Raw genomic sequence first — 14,035 nt, 5'->3', positions numbered from 1 at the left:
CTGCCAAATATCACTCGAAAAGACACATACTGACAGCAAAGAGATGCAAAATGACCACAAAGAAAGATTAAACAACTACAAATAGACTCTTTTTGTTAGACCCTCCTCACTTAGCCTAGAAATCTAGACGCACCCTCGTGACAGCAAATGTAATTTGCAGCCAGGGTCAGTCTAGCAACTCTCCGGCTTGCGAGCTGGAAAAACCAAATTCTGGTCAGGCCAATCACATCGTGTATAGAGTCGGTGGGCGGGCTTAACATAATGATGGCAGAGTTGCAATGGTTCCCTGTGAATTCCCTGCTACTTGAAAACAAAGAAGATGGCTGCTGCTGCTGGGAACAGCGGTCTTCTGGAAGACTTGGAGTTAAGCTTTTCTTTGAGAAAAGAACAAAAAACGGCACTGAAATCATTCTTAAAAAAGGAAGATGTGTTCGGAGTTTTGCCAATTGGATACGGCAAAAGTATAGCTATCCTATTGCGTGCAGAGGGAATTTGAAAGACAACCGTTTATCCCACCCCTTGGATTGAGCCCTGCCAATGGTGAGTTCCCAGACCCAACATCTTGATGTGGGTCTGGCTTGTCAGGCTATTCCTCACTGGTGAACGCCCATGTCTTTCAAACTCCATTACCCCTGAGCTTGCAACACCGGCTTTCTGTTATAAAGCCCGGTCTCAGTCAGTCCAAGCCGAGATAACCCTGATGACATCCCTATGACAGCATCAGGGTTATTTTCTAAGAGTTTGGGAAGCTCCTCCAGAGCCACAGAAGACATTATACAACTGTTGTCTCAGGCTGAGTAGCACTCCTTGTGACTACGGTAAACTTACATTGATGTGAAAAATTGGTGCCTTTGACGGTGGAACATTTTGACTGTCTTCATGGCTCCACACTCAAGGCCGCTTTTATAATGTGAAGTGGGGGAATAAATGTAGCAGTTCAGTGAGCATTCAGGGTGAAGATTTTCTCGGTTCTTGCCAGCAACAACTAGAGGGCGCCACATGGACAGAAAAGAGGTGAAACCACATCACTGCTCAAAACCAGACAATTTGTTGTTTATCATCAGCCAACAAGCAAAATTTGTACTACTTTTAAGTTGTGAGGGAGAGTAGACAGTTCACTAAGCATGTGTGTACGTGTGTGTGTATACATACATACATACATTGTATGCGTTACACATACATGTGCAGGTTATCTTAAACAAGCTGGCGGAGCATACAGAGCACTTATCCCACAGTGTGATACTTCCCATTTAAATAACTCAAGAAACAAAAAGATAAAGTCATCTGAATGTAATTAGAAATGGATGCGTGTGTGTGTGTGTGTGTGTGTGTGTGTGTGAGAGAGAGAGAGAGAGATAGAGAGAGAGAGAAAGAGAGAGATTTTAATGGTGTTTTTTTCATGGTGTGAGACAGCTTAGGCCTTGCTCTGCTGTTATCTGGTGGCCTCCTAGTCCACCACCACCACAATGGCTCCTGCTACCACATTCATCAACTTGACACCACACACACACACACACACACACACACACACACACACACACACACACACACACACGCGTGCGCACACACACACACACACACACACACACACACACACACACACACACACACACACTTTCTCCCTCCCATTCCACACTATCCCCTGTTCTCTCTCCTTCCCCCTCCATATGTCTTTCCACTTCACATTTCTCCAGCTACATTTCGTCACCTTATTACTCTCCGAGAGGGAGAGAGAGCGAATGATTCTTCTAACTCCTCTCCCACTCTTTGTGTCACATCATTTGTCGTTGTGATGAGAGCCAATAACGGTGCCTCTGGAGTGTGTGCAAGGCTGATGGGGTTTGTGTGTGTGTGTGTGTTTGACTACAGGAGGAAACTGGCTGTCATTCATTTGGACCTGTGGCTGGCTTGTTGTCTGCGTTGCTGAACACTGACGAGGAAGAAAGACAGTTGTGTAAGAGTTCACAGTGTTTTTTTGTGTGTTTTTGCTGCAGAAATCACTCAGCAACGACCACTTCTGCACTGCAAATGTCTGTAGCTTTTAACCCAATAGAGACAGGTCACTCGGTCGGTCCATCTCTTTGGTTTTTGACTAAAATATCTCAACAACTATTGGATGGATTGCCATGGCATTTGGTACAGACATTCATGTCTCATGGATGAAGCTGTCTCACTTTGGTGATCCTCTGACTTTTCCTTGAGCGCCACCATTCCACCATTCCACTTTAGTTTTTTAGTCTTGTGCACCTTATTATTTTAATTTCAATATTCTCCTCACTACTCTCACTTGACATACTACCAATTCTTAGTTCAAAAAAATAGTCATTTTAAGCAATTCATCCAGAAAAAATACCAAATACTTGCTAGTTTTAGCCTCTCAAATGTGAAGCGGTGTTTACATTTTAAAGAGGAGCTGTGCAGGTTTTTGTTTTTTAGCTTAATTTACCTTAACTGAACAGCTTCGGAGTCATTGGAATGGTTATATGACTTTTTTCGGGTTGAATGGTGGCCGTCTTGCTTCCCGCTAGCGCCTGTGAGCTGAAAAACCACCCTTGCAACTTTGGGCCAGCGGGCCGCCGGCCTCAGCGTCAGGAAGTATCGCGTGGTATCAGGTCTCGCGATGTAGCGATCGCTTCACGGCACTGCACACATACACTGAGCCGGCAAAAAAGAAGCAGAAAGCTAGGAAAGCATTGTTGGATGAAACAGAGAAAGAGGAAACGGCAGACTGACCGAGCGAGGAGTCAGACATGAGTAAACATCGGACCTGCGTTTTCAGAATGGCAAGAACTGAGACAAACAGAAGCCTGCAAATCCGATGCTGACCTGGCGTTCTTGTCGTTGCACTTGTAAGTATCTTTGATCAGAAACTTTATCTGCCACAGAGTTTCTTCTCAGCTTGATGTTGGCAAACGCAAGTTGCTTCTGCTCCGACAGCGTTCTAAGGCCATTGTAGGAAAAAAAGAATAATGTTACGGACCTGGGAGAGAAGGGTAATATTTGGAGAAAAACCTCAGTGGAATTGGCTCTGTGTGTTCGCCGGCTTCTTTGAAAACGAATGCATATGACCAGAGGGAGAAGATGGGAGGGGGGAGAGTCGCCAACGAGTTTTTACGACAGCGTTGCCAAATATCTATTCCGAAGCAGTAGGGGGAGCTCTATAGAGAAACCTGCGAGCAAAAAGTGAGAAAACAGCGAAGAAATGGCCAAAACTGCACAGCGCCCCTTTAAAAAATATATAATGATAAATAAATACATACAATAAATAAATACAATATATAATAGATATAATAATAATAACAGACACAAGGTTAATTGAAAGGAGCAGCAGATTCAGTGGTAAAGCCCTGCAGGCGTTTCTAGTCTGATTGGATTGGAGTTCCAGTCTTCCAGACTGCGGGTTCTATCAACAGTTGCTCTACTTCTCCACAGCAGTAATGAACACCTCACCGTGGTTCTCTCTGGAGATGTTAGGGTGCGTGTTTGGGGGTGGATTGTAGCAAACACCCACGACTGCAGCCCTCCTCCTCCCCCCTCCACCAATTCACTCCCCATCTTCCTCCTGTCCTGTCCTTCATCCTCCCTCTTCCTCTCGTTTTTCTCTGTCCTAGGCTGTGTTGCTACTGAACATGAGTAATGATGTTGTCATCTCTGTTAGTCTCCATTTATCAATGTCAAACGGGAAGCAGGAGTGTGGTGGATATGCCTGTGTGTGTGTGTGTGTGTGTGTGTGTGTGTGTGTGTGTGTGTGTGTGTGGTGATGGTGGGTGGGGGGTAGAGAGTCGAGGAGAAACAAGGCAGCTAGGTAGGGGGAAAAGGAAAGATACAGCATGAATGTGAGGAGAAGAGGTAGAGGAAGGTGGCCATGATGAAGAGGAGAGATGAAGAAAAGGGGCGTGTCTGACAGAGGATGAGGAGGAGTGAGTTTGAAAGGGGCGGAAAAGATGAATTACAACAAAAAAAAAGGGTCCTCGTCCTGCGTGTGGTCTGTCTGTCTGTCTTTCTGTCTGTCTGCTGACACCAACAGGGAGCCCATGATTCATTGTCGCTAGTACTGCCAGACAGAATTAAGGCTCTGCTCTTTAGCATATGCGAGTCTAATTATGCAAATCTGGTCTGTTAGACATTACATTACTACAGCAGTTAGTCAGTCTGGTTTTAGGCGTTACGTGAATGTGTGTGCATTTGTCTCCATCAGTCCTGCGACCCTGAAATGAAATGACTTGCTCATCAGTGTATTCACAGACAAAGTGTTGTGGTGTATGAAGCCCAGAAATGGACAATAAGCAGTTGATTAAATACATTAAACCTAACCTACATTTTAAAAAAAAAAAACTCTTCTTCTCTATTCTACCCACACATTTCCTTTTTATCACTAGGGGCACGTTCAGCCCCGACAAAACGCAGCAAAGCGTTTATTTAAACTGAAACACCCTTTATAATACCACCAGTTTACAGACACTTGGCTGCTGATGGGGTAACACCTCTGCCACACCCACCCAACGAGAGAAAACTTACCTTAAATCCAGAGACTGTTTAGAACTATAGAATATCTTTGTTAGAGCTTGTTGCACACCGTTTGGAAACAGGACCCGGAAACCGTAACCGTAATGGTGCACACCATTTTGAGATTGAACGTGCCCCGGGTTTCCAATATTACTGATGCATATATGTTAATAGATAGATAGATAGATAGATAGATAGATAGATAGATAGATAGATAGATTTTTATTGATGCCAAAAAAATGGGAAATTCCAGTGTTGCAGCAGCAAAATGAATGTATATAATGTAAATAATGAAATGGGCATGTCCGTGCATGTCCAGAGCAGTGATTGGTCAAGGGTTTGTGTGTTTGTTTGTGTAGCATTAGAGACGGGAGAGCCAATGCATGGCAAGCTTGCTTAACTCAAAACACCAGTGGCTAAACACACTGAGCAACGGCAAGCTTTTTAGCAGGATGCACGTTAAAACCAAGGGGGTAAGCGTCTCCTCACAACGCATACCTCCTATGGTGCCATTTCGATGCTACCAAGCCATCACCTCCCGTTAGCATCCCGTTGACTGCCACGTCATTTTGACAGTGAATAACTTGAACTCTGAAGCGTTTAAAGACTCTATTTGTCCATTGTTTATTTCTAAAGAAACACGACAATGTATAAAAGGCTCCATTACCTTGTATCTCACGTTATGGCTCTGTAGCAGACGTTTTTGTAAAAATAGGCTAAAGATTGTGTCATAACCACGCGACTTACTGTCGCATAGTAGAGGAATTACCATATAGTACAGGAGAAGCTCGCAGGCAGTTTTGACTTACATTAGCTGTTTAAGTTTAATTACTAATGTTAACTAGCATTTTAGTTAGCAATAATTAGCCTGTGTCCATGTTATCTCCTTACATATATCTACGCTCTCCATCTCTACTAGATTGGGAATGATTGAGATTTCTCTTGGCACAGCTACCAGAAGACTTCCAACTTTCAGACAGGTTGCTCACGTCACATCTACGTTGTCTCTCTCAGTTGGAGGCTGCGCAGTAACGCTCAGCCATCACCGGAAAAACTGCTTCTAATATCCATCACTGGTCTCCGTCCAGAGCAACGGGATCTGTTGGTCCAGTTTATATACTGTCTATGGTTCAAACTAACTTACTTACTAACTAGTCTGGCTCAACAGATAGATGTACATTGCTGGCAAAAAAGCCGGACATCTAGAACGTCCCTCCCTCTCTCTCTATCTCAGCCAGAGAGACAAAGTCCCCCCCTTCCTACGGACCACCATGGGACCTTATTTCGGGAAAAAAATATGAGCGGTAGTGAATGGGGAAAAGACCAATAATTTTTTTGATCGCCATGGATTACACATATTATGTTCGTCAATTGAAAAGAAAAAGGTTGCAACTGAAGAAAGTCACATTTTGTCGTAGTACCACTTGTCTCGTCTCGCACATTATACTTTGCTTGGTGCCCAGCTTGCTTGCTAGCTAGCTAGCTTAGCTCTGTTCCACAACACATGTAACGGTATCTTACCTGATGTGTTTTATCTCGCGACTTTTCATCAGCCAGGAGGCAAACAACGAGCAAGATCTTATATATTTATGACTAACATAGGCTATAGGCCACTTGGAAGTTGGAACAAAGAAATAAAAGAAGTCCTCCAGAGTTCAGCCTCCGTTTCATCTCCTCAGCATCCATTTTTGCGCTAATCGAAACACATCACCTGACTCATTTATCGCGCAACCTGGAGCGCCAGCCTGAGCCCGGCCCGAGCCCGTGTGAAATGTAATTTCTATCAAAGATCTTCAGCTCTAGGACTTTGCCTCTCTATAACGCTTAGCGCCGCCAAGCCAGTTGTGATAGGTTTAAAAAAAATACAAGTCAGAGTATTTCCCCCAATCACAGAATAGATAGGGGGTGTAGCCAGACCATACTGCAGCGCTGACACAGAACTGTAAAGATAGGGTCTGGCAATGCCAGACTAATCAGCTACTGATGCAAAACTACAACAGCCAGTGCATGGATTGTTAATCCTCCATATATATTCTGTGCTATACTGCTGTGTAGCATCACTGTCTAAACTCTTGTACTCTCGCTTTGCCAGACCTTCCTCCACAGCGCTGCGGAGGAGGGTCTGGCTAGTCCACACAGCATTCCGGGATGGGAGGAAAACGTGCTCTGGTTTATTGGCATTTCTTTAAACCAATCACAATTGTCTTGGGTGGCGCCGGTAGGAGCAACTGCAAAAAAACATGTATACGTTCAAAAGTTGTTTTAGTCGTGCAACAGAAAACTCAGATTGGACAGATGGTCTAGCTAGCTGTCTGGATTTACCCTGCAGAGATCTGAGGAGCAGTTAACCATAGAATCACTGTCTCTCTCTTGTTGCAGTAGATAAAGCATTTCAGCCAACAGGATAACAAATTGAGCTAGCAAGCGACACTCTACATCTATCTTTATAACATTATCTTCATCTTTAAGTGTGTCACTGCCCGATGTGAGTCGAGTGCAGATGTGAGTTGTGCAGGCGTCACTTTGCGACAATGACGCTCCCCCTCCTCACCAGCCCCACACAGGTAGGCTAGACCAACCTATTTTGAATGTAAAGATAGAAATGTATGTAATATTGTAAACCTTTTTATCTTATTAGGAAAGTTCCATATTCACAAAACAAAATTTTCCAAATCAACACCATGTTTTAAACTATTCCAAAATTGAAACCGACATATACTTTGAGTCTCCTAAATTGGTAACAAATAAGAAAGGTATTTCAATAACTGATATATACTCAAAATTATTTAAGAACTCCTGCTGTCAATAGCATTAATGAAGTTTGCAACTCTGTCACTTCTTTATTTATCTTTTTATTTGTTTTTGTTTAAATTATTATTTTTATACTTACCTTCATATTATATTATTTGCACTTATTTATGTATAGTTTTATGTTTACGTACTGTGATGACTGAATATTTGTAAATTGAATCCTAAATAAAATAAAAATAAAAAAGGTAGGCTAGACCAGATTTCACGCAGATCTGTTTTGCTGTTAGCCACAGAATGAGATAGGAGTAATTTATTTATTTATTATTTAGCGTAAGGCATCACATTTTCACGGCATGATCCCTGATGTCAGTTCTAGATTAGATGCTGAAGTAGCCTACAAGAACCTGCTAATGAGAGACTTCTGTAATGTCAATACAATAGAAATGGACCTACATAACGAAGTTCGTTAACTGCTGGCTACAAGTTAGCAATCAAACACAACAAAGGCTGTCACTTGAATGGTGTTTTCGTTTTGAGCTAATGTTAGCAATCAAACAATCATAGATAGCTAAAACCAAGGGGGTAAGCTTCTCCTCACAACGCGTACCTCCTATGGCGCCATTTTGATGCTAACAAGCACTCCCCCGTTAGCATTCCATTGACTGCCAATCATTTTGACGTCACTTTGACAGCAAATAACTTTACATCTGAAGTGTTTAAAGACTATTTGTCCATTGTTTATTTCTAAAGAAACACGACAATGTATAAAAGGCTCCATTACCTTGTATCTCACGTTATGACTCCGTAGTAGACGTTTTTGTAAAAATAGGCTAACGATTGTGTCATAACCACGGGACTTACTGTCGCACAGTAGAAAAATTACCGTATAGATCAGGAGAAGCTCGCAGGCAGTTTTGACTTACATTAGCTGTTTAAGTTGAATTACTAATGTTAACTAGCATTTTACTTAGCAATAATTAGCTTGTGTCCATGTTATCTCCTTACATATACTTACGCTCTCCATCTCTGCAAGATTGGGAATGATTGAGATTTCTCTTGGCACAGCTACCAGAAGACTTCCAACTTTCAGACAGGTTGCTCACGTCACATCTACGTTGTCTCTCTCAGTTGGAGGCTGCTCAGTAACGCTCAGCCATTACCGGAAAACTGCTTCTAATATCCATCACTGGTCTCCGTCCAGAGTAACGGGATCTGTTGGTCCAGTTTATATACTGTCTATGGCTAACATGTTTGCCGGATCCAGATCCATTGGCATTATGCCGTAAACCGTTTAAATCTGAGCATGCGCAACTCACATCTGCACTCAACTCACATCGGGCGGTGACAAAGTGCTTGTCACTTGTCTTCATCGAGGACTACAATGGAAATTAATCTTGGACTTTATTGTGCCATTTTGACATATTGTCAATGTGTGCCATGTCATGTAGCCCATTTTCATTTGATGTCAAACTAAACTACTTTTTTTTCATTAGTGTTAGCTTGCTAACTTTGGTAGCGTTTGCTTGCTGAAATGTACTGTAGTTTTTTCTATGTATTCAGTTTGACTTGTCTGATACCCTTTTACTACATTTGGTCAGTTTTGGGCTAATGACTGCATTAACAAATGAACCCAACGAACAACAGAAACTTTCATTTTAATATGATCAGCGAGAACATTCTCTCTTTATTGTATCTTTTTTAAAAACAAAACAAAAAAAAAAAAAAAAAGGTCTTTTGTAATTCTCTTTTGTTAACATTTCAGAATTCTGTACAGAATAAAAAGAAATAAGCACTGCTTAGGAACAGAGTCAAATCTCAAACTAGAAAAAAAACAAATGAAAAAAAATCCAAAAAAGAGAGGTTTACAATACAAATTAGTAGTAAGACATTGTCTGAAGTGCAATGGCATAGCTCAGATGGGTTAAACGTGAAACCAAAAAACTTCAAAATAAAAATACTTCTCTATTTTTCCAACAAACAGTAAATTCTTTACAGAGTAGAGACTGTATTATCTGATGTATTTAAACCTGTAAAAACATATTTACAAATAGCCATTATCTTTTATATACTTTTTTCTCATAATCACATATATGTCAGCACCAGTAAAAAAAAAACAAAAAAACAAATAAAATAAAACATAGAACATCAACAACAACAATTTTTTTGTTAAAATGTTGTCTACAGACTTGGTCCCGGTACGTAATGATATTTGGAGGAAGCTTCCGTTTCTCTTCCTGAAGGGATTTTAAAACCATATCATAGACTTTTACTTTGAAGAAGACAAAAACGGTCACAGACGCTGTGACCATAACACTGACCCACAAGTGTTTCCTCTCAACTTCCTGCCTCCACTTTGGAGTGGTAAACCATAGGTGAAACTATCCAAGAGTTTATCTTGTATGGAAGCTCATTGCATTCACATGAGTTAAAAAAAAAAAAAAAAAATCACGTTATCTAGACAGTATCTATATAGATAGTATCTCATAATTATGACCTATTATCTCGTAATTAAGAGATACTATCTTGTAATTATGAGATAACTATCGTGATTTTTTTTTTTAAACTCGTGAATGCAATGAGCTTCCGTAATCTTGACACCGACACAGTACAGGGCTTTTTCTTTATTCAACCATACACCCCCCGATAGAACTGGGGAACACTACAACCCGAAAAAACATCTGCCTGCCGTTGGCCCGTTAGACTCCAGAGAGAGAACTTCTGCTTCACAAACATGACAAAAATCAAAAGTACAGAACTTCATTTCGCTTACAGGACGGACGATGGGCGTAAAAGTTTGTATTTAAAGGGGTTGCATTATACAACATCAACAGCCAGGAGAACACGTGTGTTGATGCCAAGGAGTTAGTTTACAGAGAAGAAAGGCTTTTTTGGTTTGTTGATTACAGCGGCAATCCTCCAAACTTTCACTCTGATGAGCTAAATACAAAGTGATGCGAGTACAAACACGCTTTCATTCGTCTTTTTAAGCGAAATCACACAAAAAACAGTTAGAGAAGGAAGGTGTTTTCTTTCCAAGGACTAGCTACTGTATTCAAACCTACTTCGACACATATTTATCACTCAACCGTTGGGGCAAAAGAGTGGACAGCTTGTTGACGATGAATGAAATGAAGAAAGCTCAGAGAAGGGGAGACGCTGACTTCAGTGGAAGCACTGATCGTTTTGATGCTTGCTGGCGCTAACCGTCGTCATTCTTTGAAGCCAATCAGCTGTCTGAAGTTTCTCTACCGTCTATAAAAAAAACTCAAGGCTTAGCAGTGGTTCATTTTTCCTAGTGAAGCGCTGGAAGGAGGGGGGGGGGGACGACGACTCGTATTTCTTCACAGTAGTGTTACAGTATAGCACAGTTACGTTCTAGTTGGGAGCGTTTTCTAGCTGCGGTACAAAAGAAGCCACGGTGTAAAGCAGGGCGGGGCCACGGTGATTGACAACCAGCTGTGTCCCAATGATGGGAGGGAGGGAAGGCTGTGCTGCGACGGGAGGACAAACAAGATTTTCTAAAAGACAACACAAACTAAAAGAAGGCTAACTTTTTTTAATTCTTTTTTTTTTTTTTTTTTAAGTCGACAAAGACGCAACCAGCATCATTGTTAGAGATTAAACACAGCAACAAACGGAACATGTGGGTGGGCTTTCAATGAGCTTTTCTTTTTTCTCTTTTTTTCTTAAAAAGTAGAAGTCACTTGTGGTGCTTGAATACATTCAGTGCCCAGCGATCGTTTTGTCTTGTGTCAGCCTGGGGTATGCGATGTGGTTTGTGTCACACAGGCAGAGGGTTTAATGGAATTAGCGCCGTTAGCTGCCTCGCACACATCCGCTCATCCTCCCAGGCTGATGCTTGTTTGTCTGTTTGTTGGTGTGTGTGTGTGTGTGTGTGTGTGTGTGTGTGTGTGTGTGTGTGTGTGTGTGTGCATGAGCCTTTGAGTCCAAGTGCTTCCTTTAGCTGCCTATTCTCTCCCTCTTTCTCTGCTTTTCACTCTCTTTGTCTTCCTCTGCATGCATACCCGTCATCAACAGCCACGCACAGGAAATGAAGCCCCCCCCCGCCAAAAAAAAACGCCACTCAGGTCCGTTGCCTAGCAAAAGCACTAGCACTAGAGGGCATAGTGCGCTTGTGTGGCACAATAGAGAGACATTATTTGTTCTGTTGTGATGTTCACAATTTAAACAGAGAAAGGAGCGCTGAGAGTGTGCAACGCGTCTCTGGAGAGAGGGTGGGAAAGGCGGGAGGAGAGAGGGAAGGAGGATATGAGAGAGAGAGAGAGATCAAGTGAAGAGAACAAAGTAAGAGTGCGAAGGCAACAGATTTGTGTGTGTGTGTGTGTGTGTGTGTGTGTGTGTGTGTGCGCGTAGGGGGCACAAATCTAAGACAGGAAATGGGAGCGCTGAGAGTGCTTTCTACTCCCTTCAGCTCCTCACACAGTTGAGAGATCTAAAGCAGTGAGCCGGGTGGCACAAACACAAATAAATTGCTGTCTAGAGAACAAGTCTTCCTTCCCCTTCATCAGTCTGCGGTGTTCAATCAGCCCCTGCTGAAGCTCGGGCTCAAAAGCGCTGTTGTGTAAACGGGGCTCGCTTTCAAACACTGAAACATGAGAAAAATTCATTCCGTGGAGAAAGAGGGAAACTAATGAAACACACCTCTTAATCTCTATATTGGTTTTTCATTAATAAGCACGAGACATAATGATCGCTCTCTCTATCTCACACGCACACAGACAGAGACACACACACACACACACACAAAACATAACACAGGAACTCATTTATAACCTTGCTCATGTTTTACAAAACAAAAACATGCCAGTCCACATCATGTCATCCTTTTTGTTTTACTTTCTCAGGTTTTAACATTTGTCCTACTTTAATGTTTAGTTCATCCAGTAAAAACTCATCTCCAGTTTCCCCGTTGGCTATTGGCTCGGGAAAAACTCATCCATCCAACCATCGCTTGAGTCCAGCTCTGCCCCTGAGCCATCGCCCATTCCGAAGGCTCCTCCCCCTGAGGGCCCGCCCCCATATCCATAGGATGACATGTCCTGATTGGCTGTCCTCTGGTAGCCCGGTGGCTGACCTCCAACCCCGACTCCCCCTGGCCCATAGGGTCCACCTCCTCCCCCTGCCCCTATTGCAGGCCCCCCAGGGCCCGGCCCAAACCCCCCCATCCCAGTCATCCCCTGGCCCATCACCCCCTGGTTCATCCCCTGGTTTATGACCATGGGCCGGGGCTGGTTGGTCCTGGGCTGAGCGCCCATGTGAGGGCCCATCATTGGGCCGCCCATACCGGCTGCTGGGTTGCCCACTCTGGGGTCCATTCCCTGGCTCATCCCCTGGCCCGGACCCTGAAAGTGTTGCTTGGCCATGCGCGGGGGTTGACCCGGCTGCATCCCATAACCCTGGCTGGAGCTGAACCCCACCATGTCTCCTCCCCCTCCTCCTGTAGTCCTTCCGACTCCTCCCCCCATGGCCTGCAGACTCTGTCCTTGCTGCTGTGGCCAGCCACCCGCCGCCATTCCCCCGCCTCCTCCTCCTGCTCCCAGCATGCTTTGTAGTCTCTGTGCTTGGGCTTTGGCATTGGGAGGGCCTTTGAGGGGTTGCTGGCTCATGGAGTTCATTAACATCCCCTGTCCGCCATACCCTCCAGCTCCAGCACCTCCGGGGCCTCCGGGCATACCCCCGACCCCAGGACCTGCACCTGCCTGCCGGGGCGGCCCTCCTGCGGGGTTGTGCTGCGGTGGAAGACCCATGGAGGCTTGGACACTTTGGCTCTGGTGCTGCTGCTGGTGGATCATTTGGCTCATGGAGGGGTTGAGGCCGTACAGGGAACCCTGGTTGGACCCCTGGTTGCCGTAGGGTAAGCCCATGTCAGTTTGGGGTCCCACGGAGCCCCCTTGGCCCTGTACAGAACTCATCTGGACCATCTGCTGCTGGTTCTGCTGCTGCTGCTGTAGGAGACGGGCAGCCCGGATGTTCTGGAGAGCCTGGCTTCTGGATGCCAAGTCCTGAGGAGGGCCTAGAAGAGGAGAATCAGAGGAGTTAAAAAACAGAGAACAGAGACAGTGGAGTTGGGAAAGAATTAGAGAGGCATATGGGGACAGAAATCACAAAGGAGCTGGACTTTCGTAAAACAGCTTTGAAGCCTGTATATTAACTCCACTTAAATCACCAAATGGCACGTAAGACCGATCTAATAAGTCAGTGCTGAGGCAAAGATTTATGTTCCGTGACAACCTGTTTACTCTGGAAACGAATGCCTCCCTCCCAATTTAGTTCAAATCCGACCACGCAAAAATAAAACACACCAGCATCTCACTTCCCCACACGTTTTCCTATCAGAGCCTCTGTAGTGGCAGAGCTGAGGAGGTCTGCTAGCGTGGAAATGGCTCTAAATCCTCTAATAAACCCACTTCTGACATCATTCCACTAATCCCTCACCTCACAGCATGGACTGGAACTGTAACAGAGGAGTCAGAACGAAGAGGATCACACACTCCAGACTCGTAAGTAAGTAGGGAGTGAGTACAGTTGGAGGTAATGCAATAGCCGCATCTCTTCCACATATCACTTAATGTAAATATAAGTAAGAACGGAGAGTATCATTATGTTCTGATAGCAGGTTATACGAGCGCAATCATTGCTTTCAAATCACTGATACGCTGCAGGATAGCTGAACTAACAGAATCATTTCTAGGCCAGAGTTTCATGCTGAAGCCCCCTCTTCCTCTCCATATCATCTCCCAGACTTACAGACTCTCTG

General features: G+C 43.9%; 1 protein-coding gene across 1 annotated transcript in view; it reads right to left on the bottom strand.

Annotated features, from left to right (window-relative positions):
- Positions 1–8,896: 8,896 nt before the first annotated feature.
- Positions 8,897–14,035, bottom strand: part of maml3 (mastermind-like transcriptional coactivator 3) — a 113,094-nt gene continuing 107,955 nt past the window's right edge. Inside the window, exon 6 of the mRNA XM_078266096.1 lies at positions 8,897–13,291. Within this exon, the coding sequence (XP_078122222.1) occupies positions 12,192–13,291 (1,100 nt within the window). The 3' untranslated portion in view covers positions 8,897–12,191. The remainder of the gene's footprint in view (positions 13,292–14,035) is intronic.

Source organism: Sander vitreus, chromosome 2 (assembly GCF_031162955.1).
Source record: "Sander vitreus isolate 19-12246 chromosome 2, sanVit1, whole genome shotgun sequence".
Classification (NCBI taxonomy): Eukaryota; Metazoa; Chordata; class Actinopteri; order Perciformes; family Percidae; genus Sander; species Sander vitreus.
Note: the sequence above shows the minus strand (reverse complement) of the source record. Positions and strands in the feature narration are given on the sequence as shown.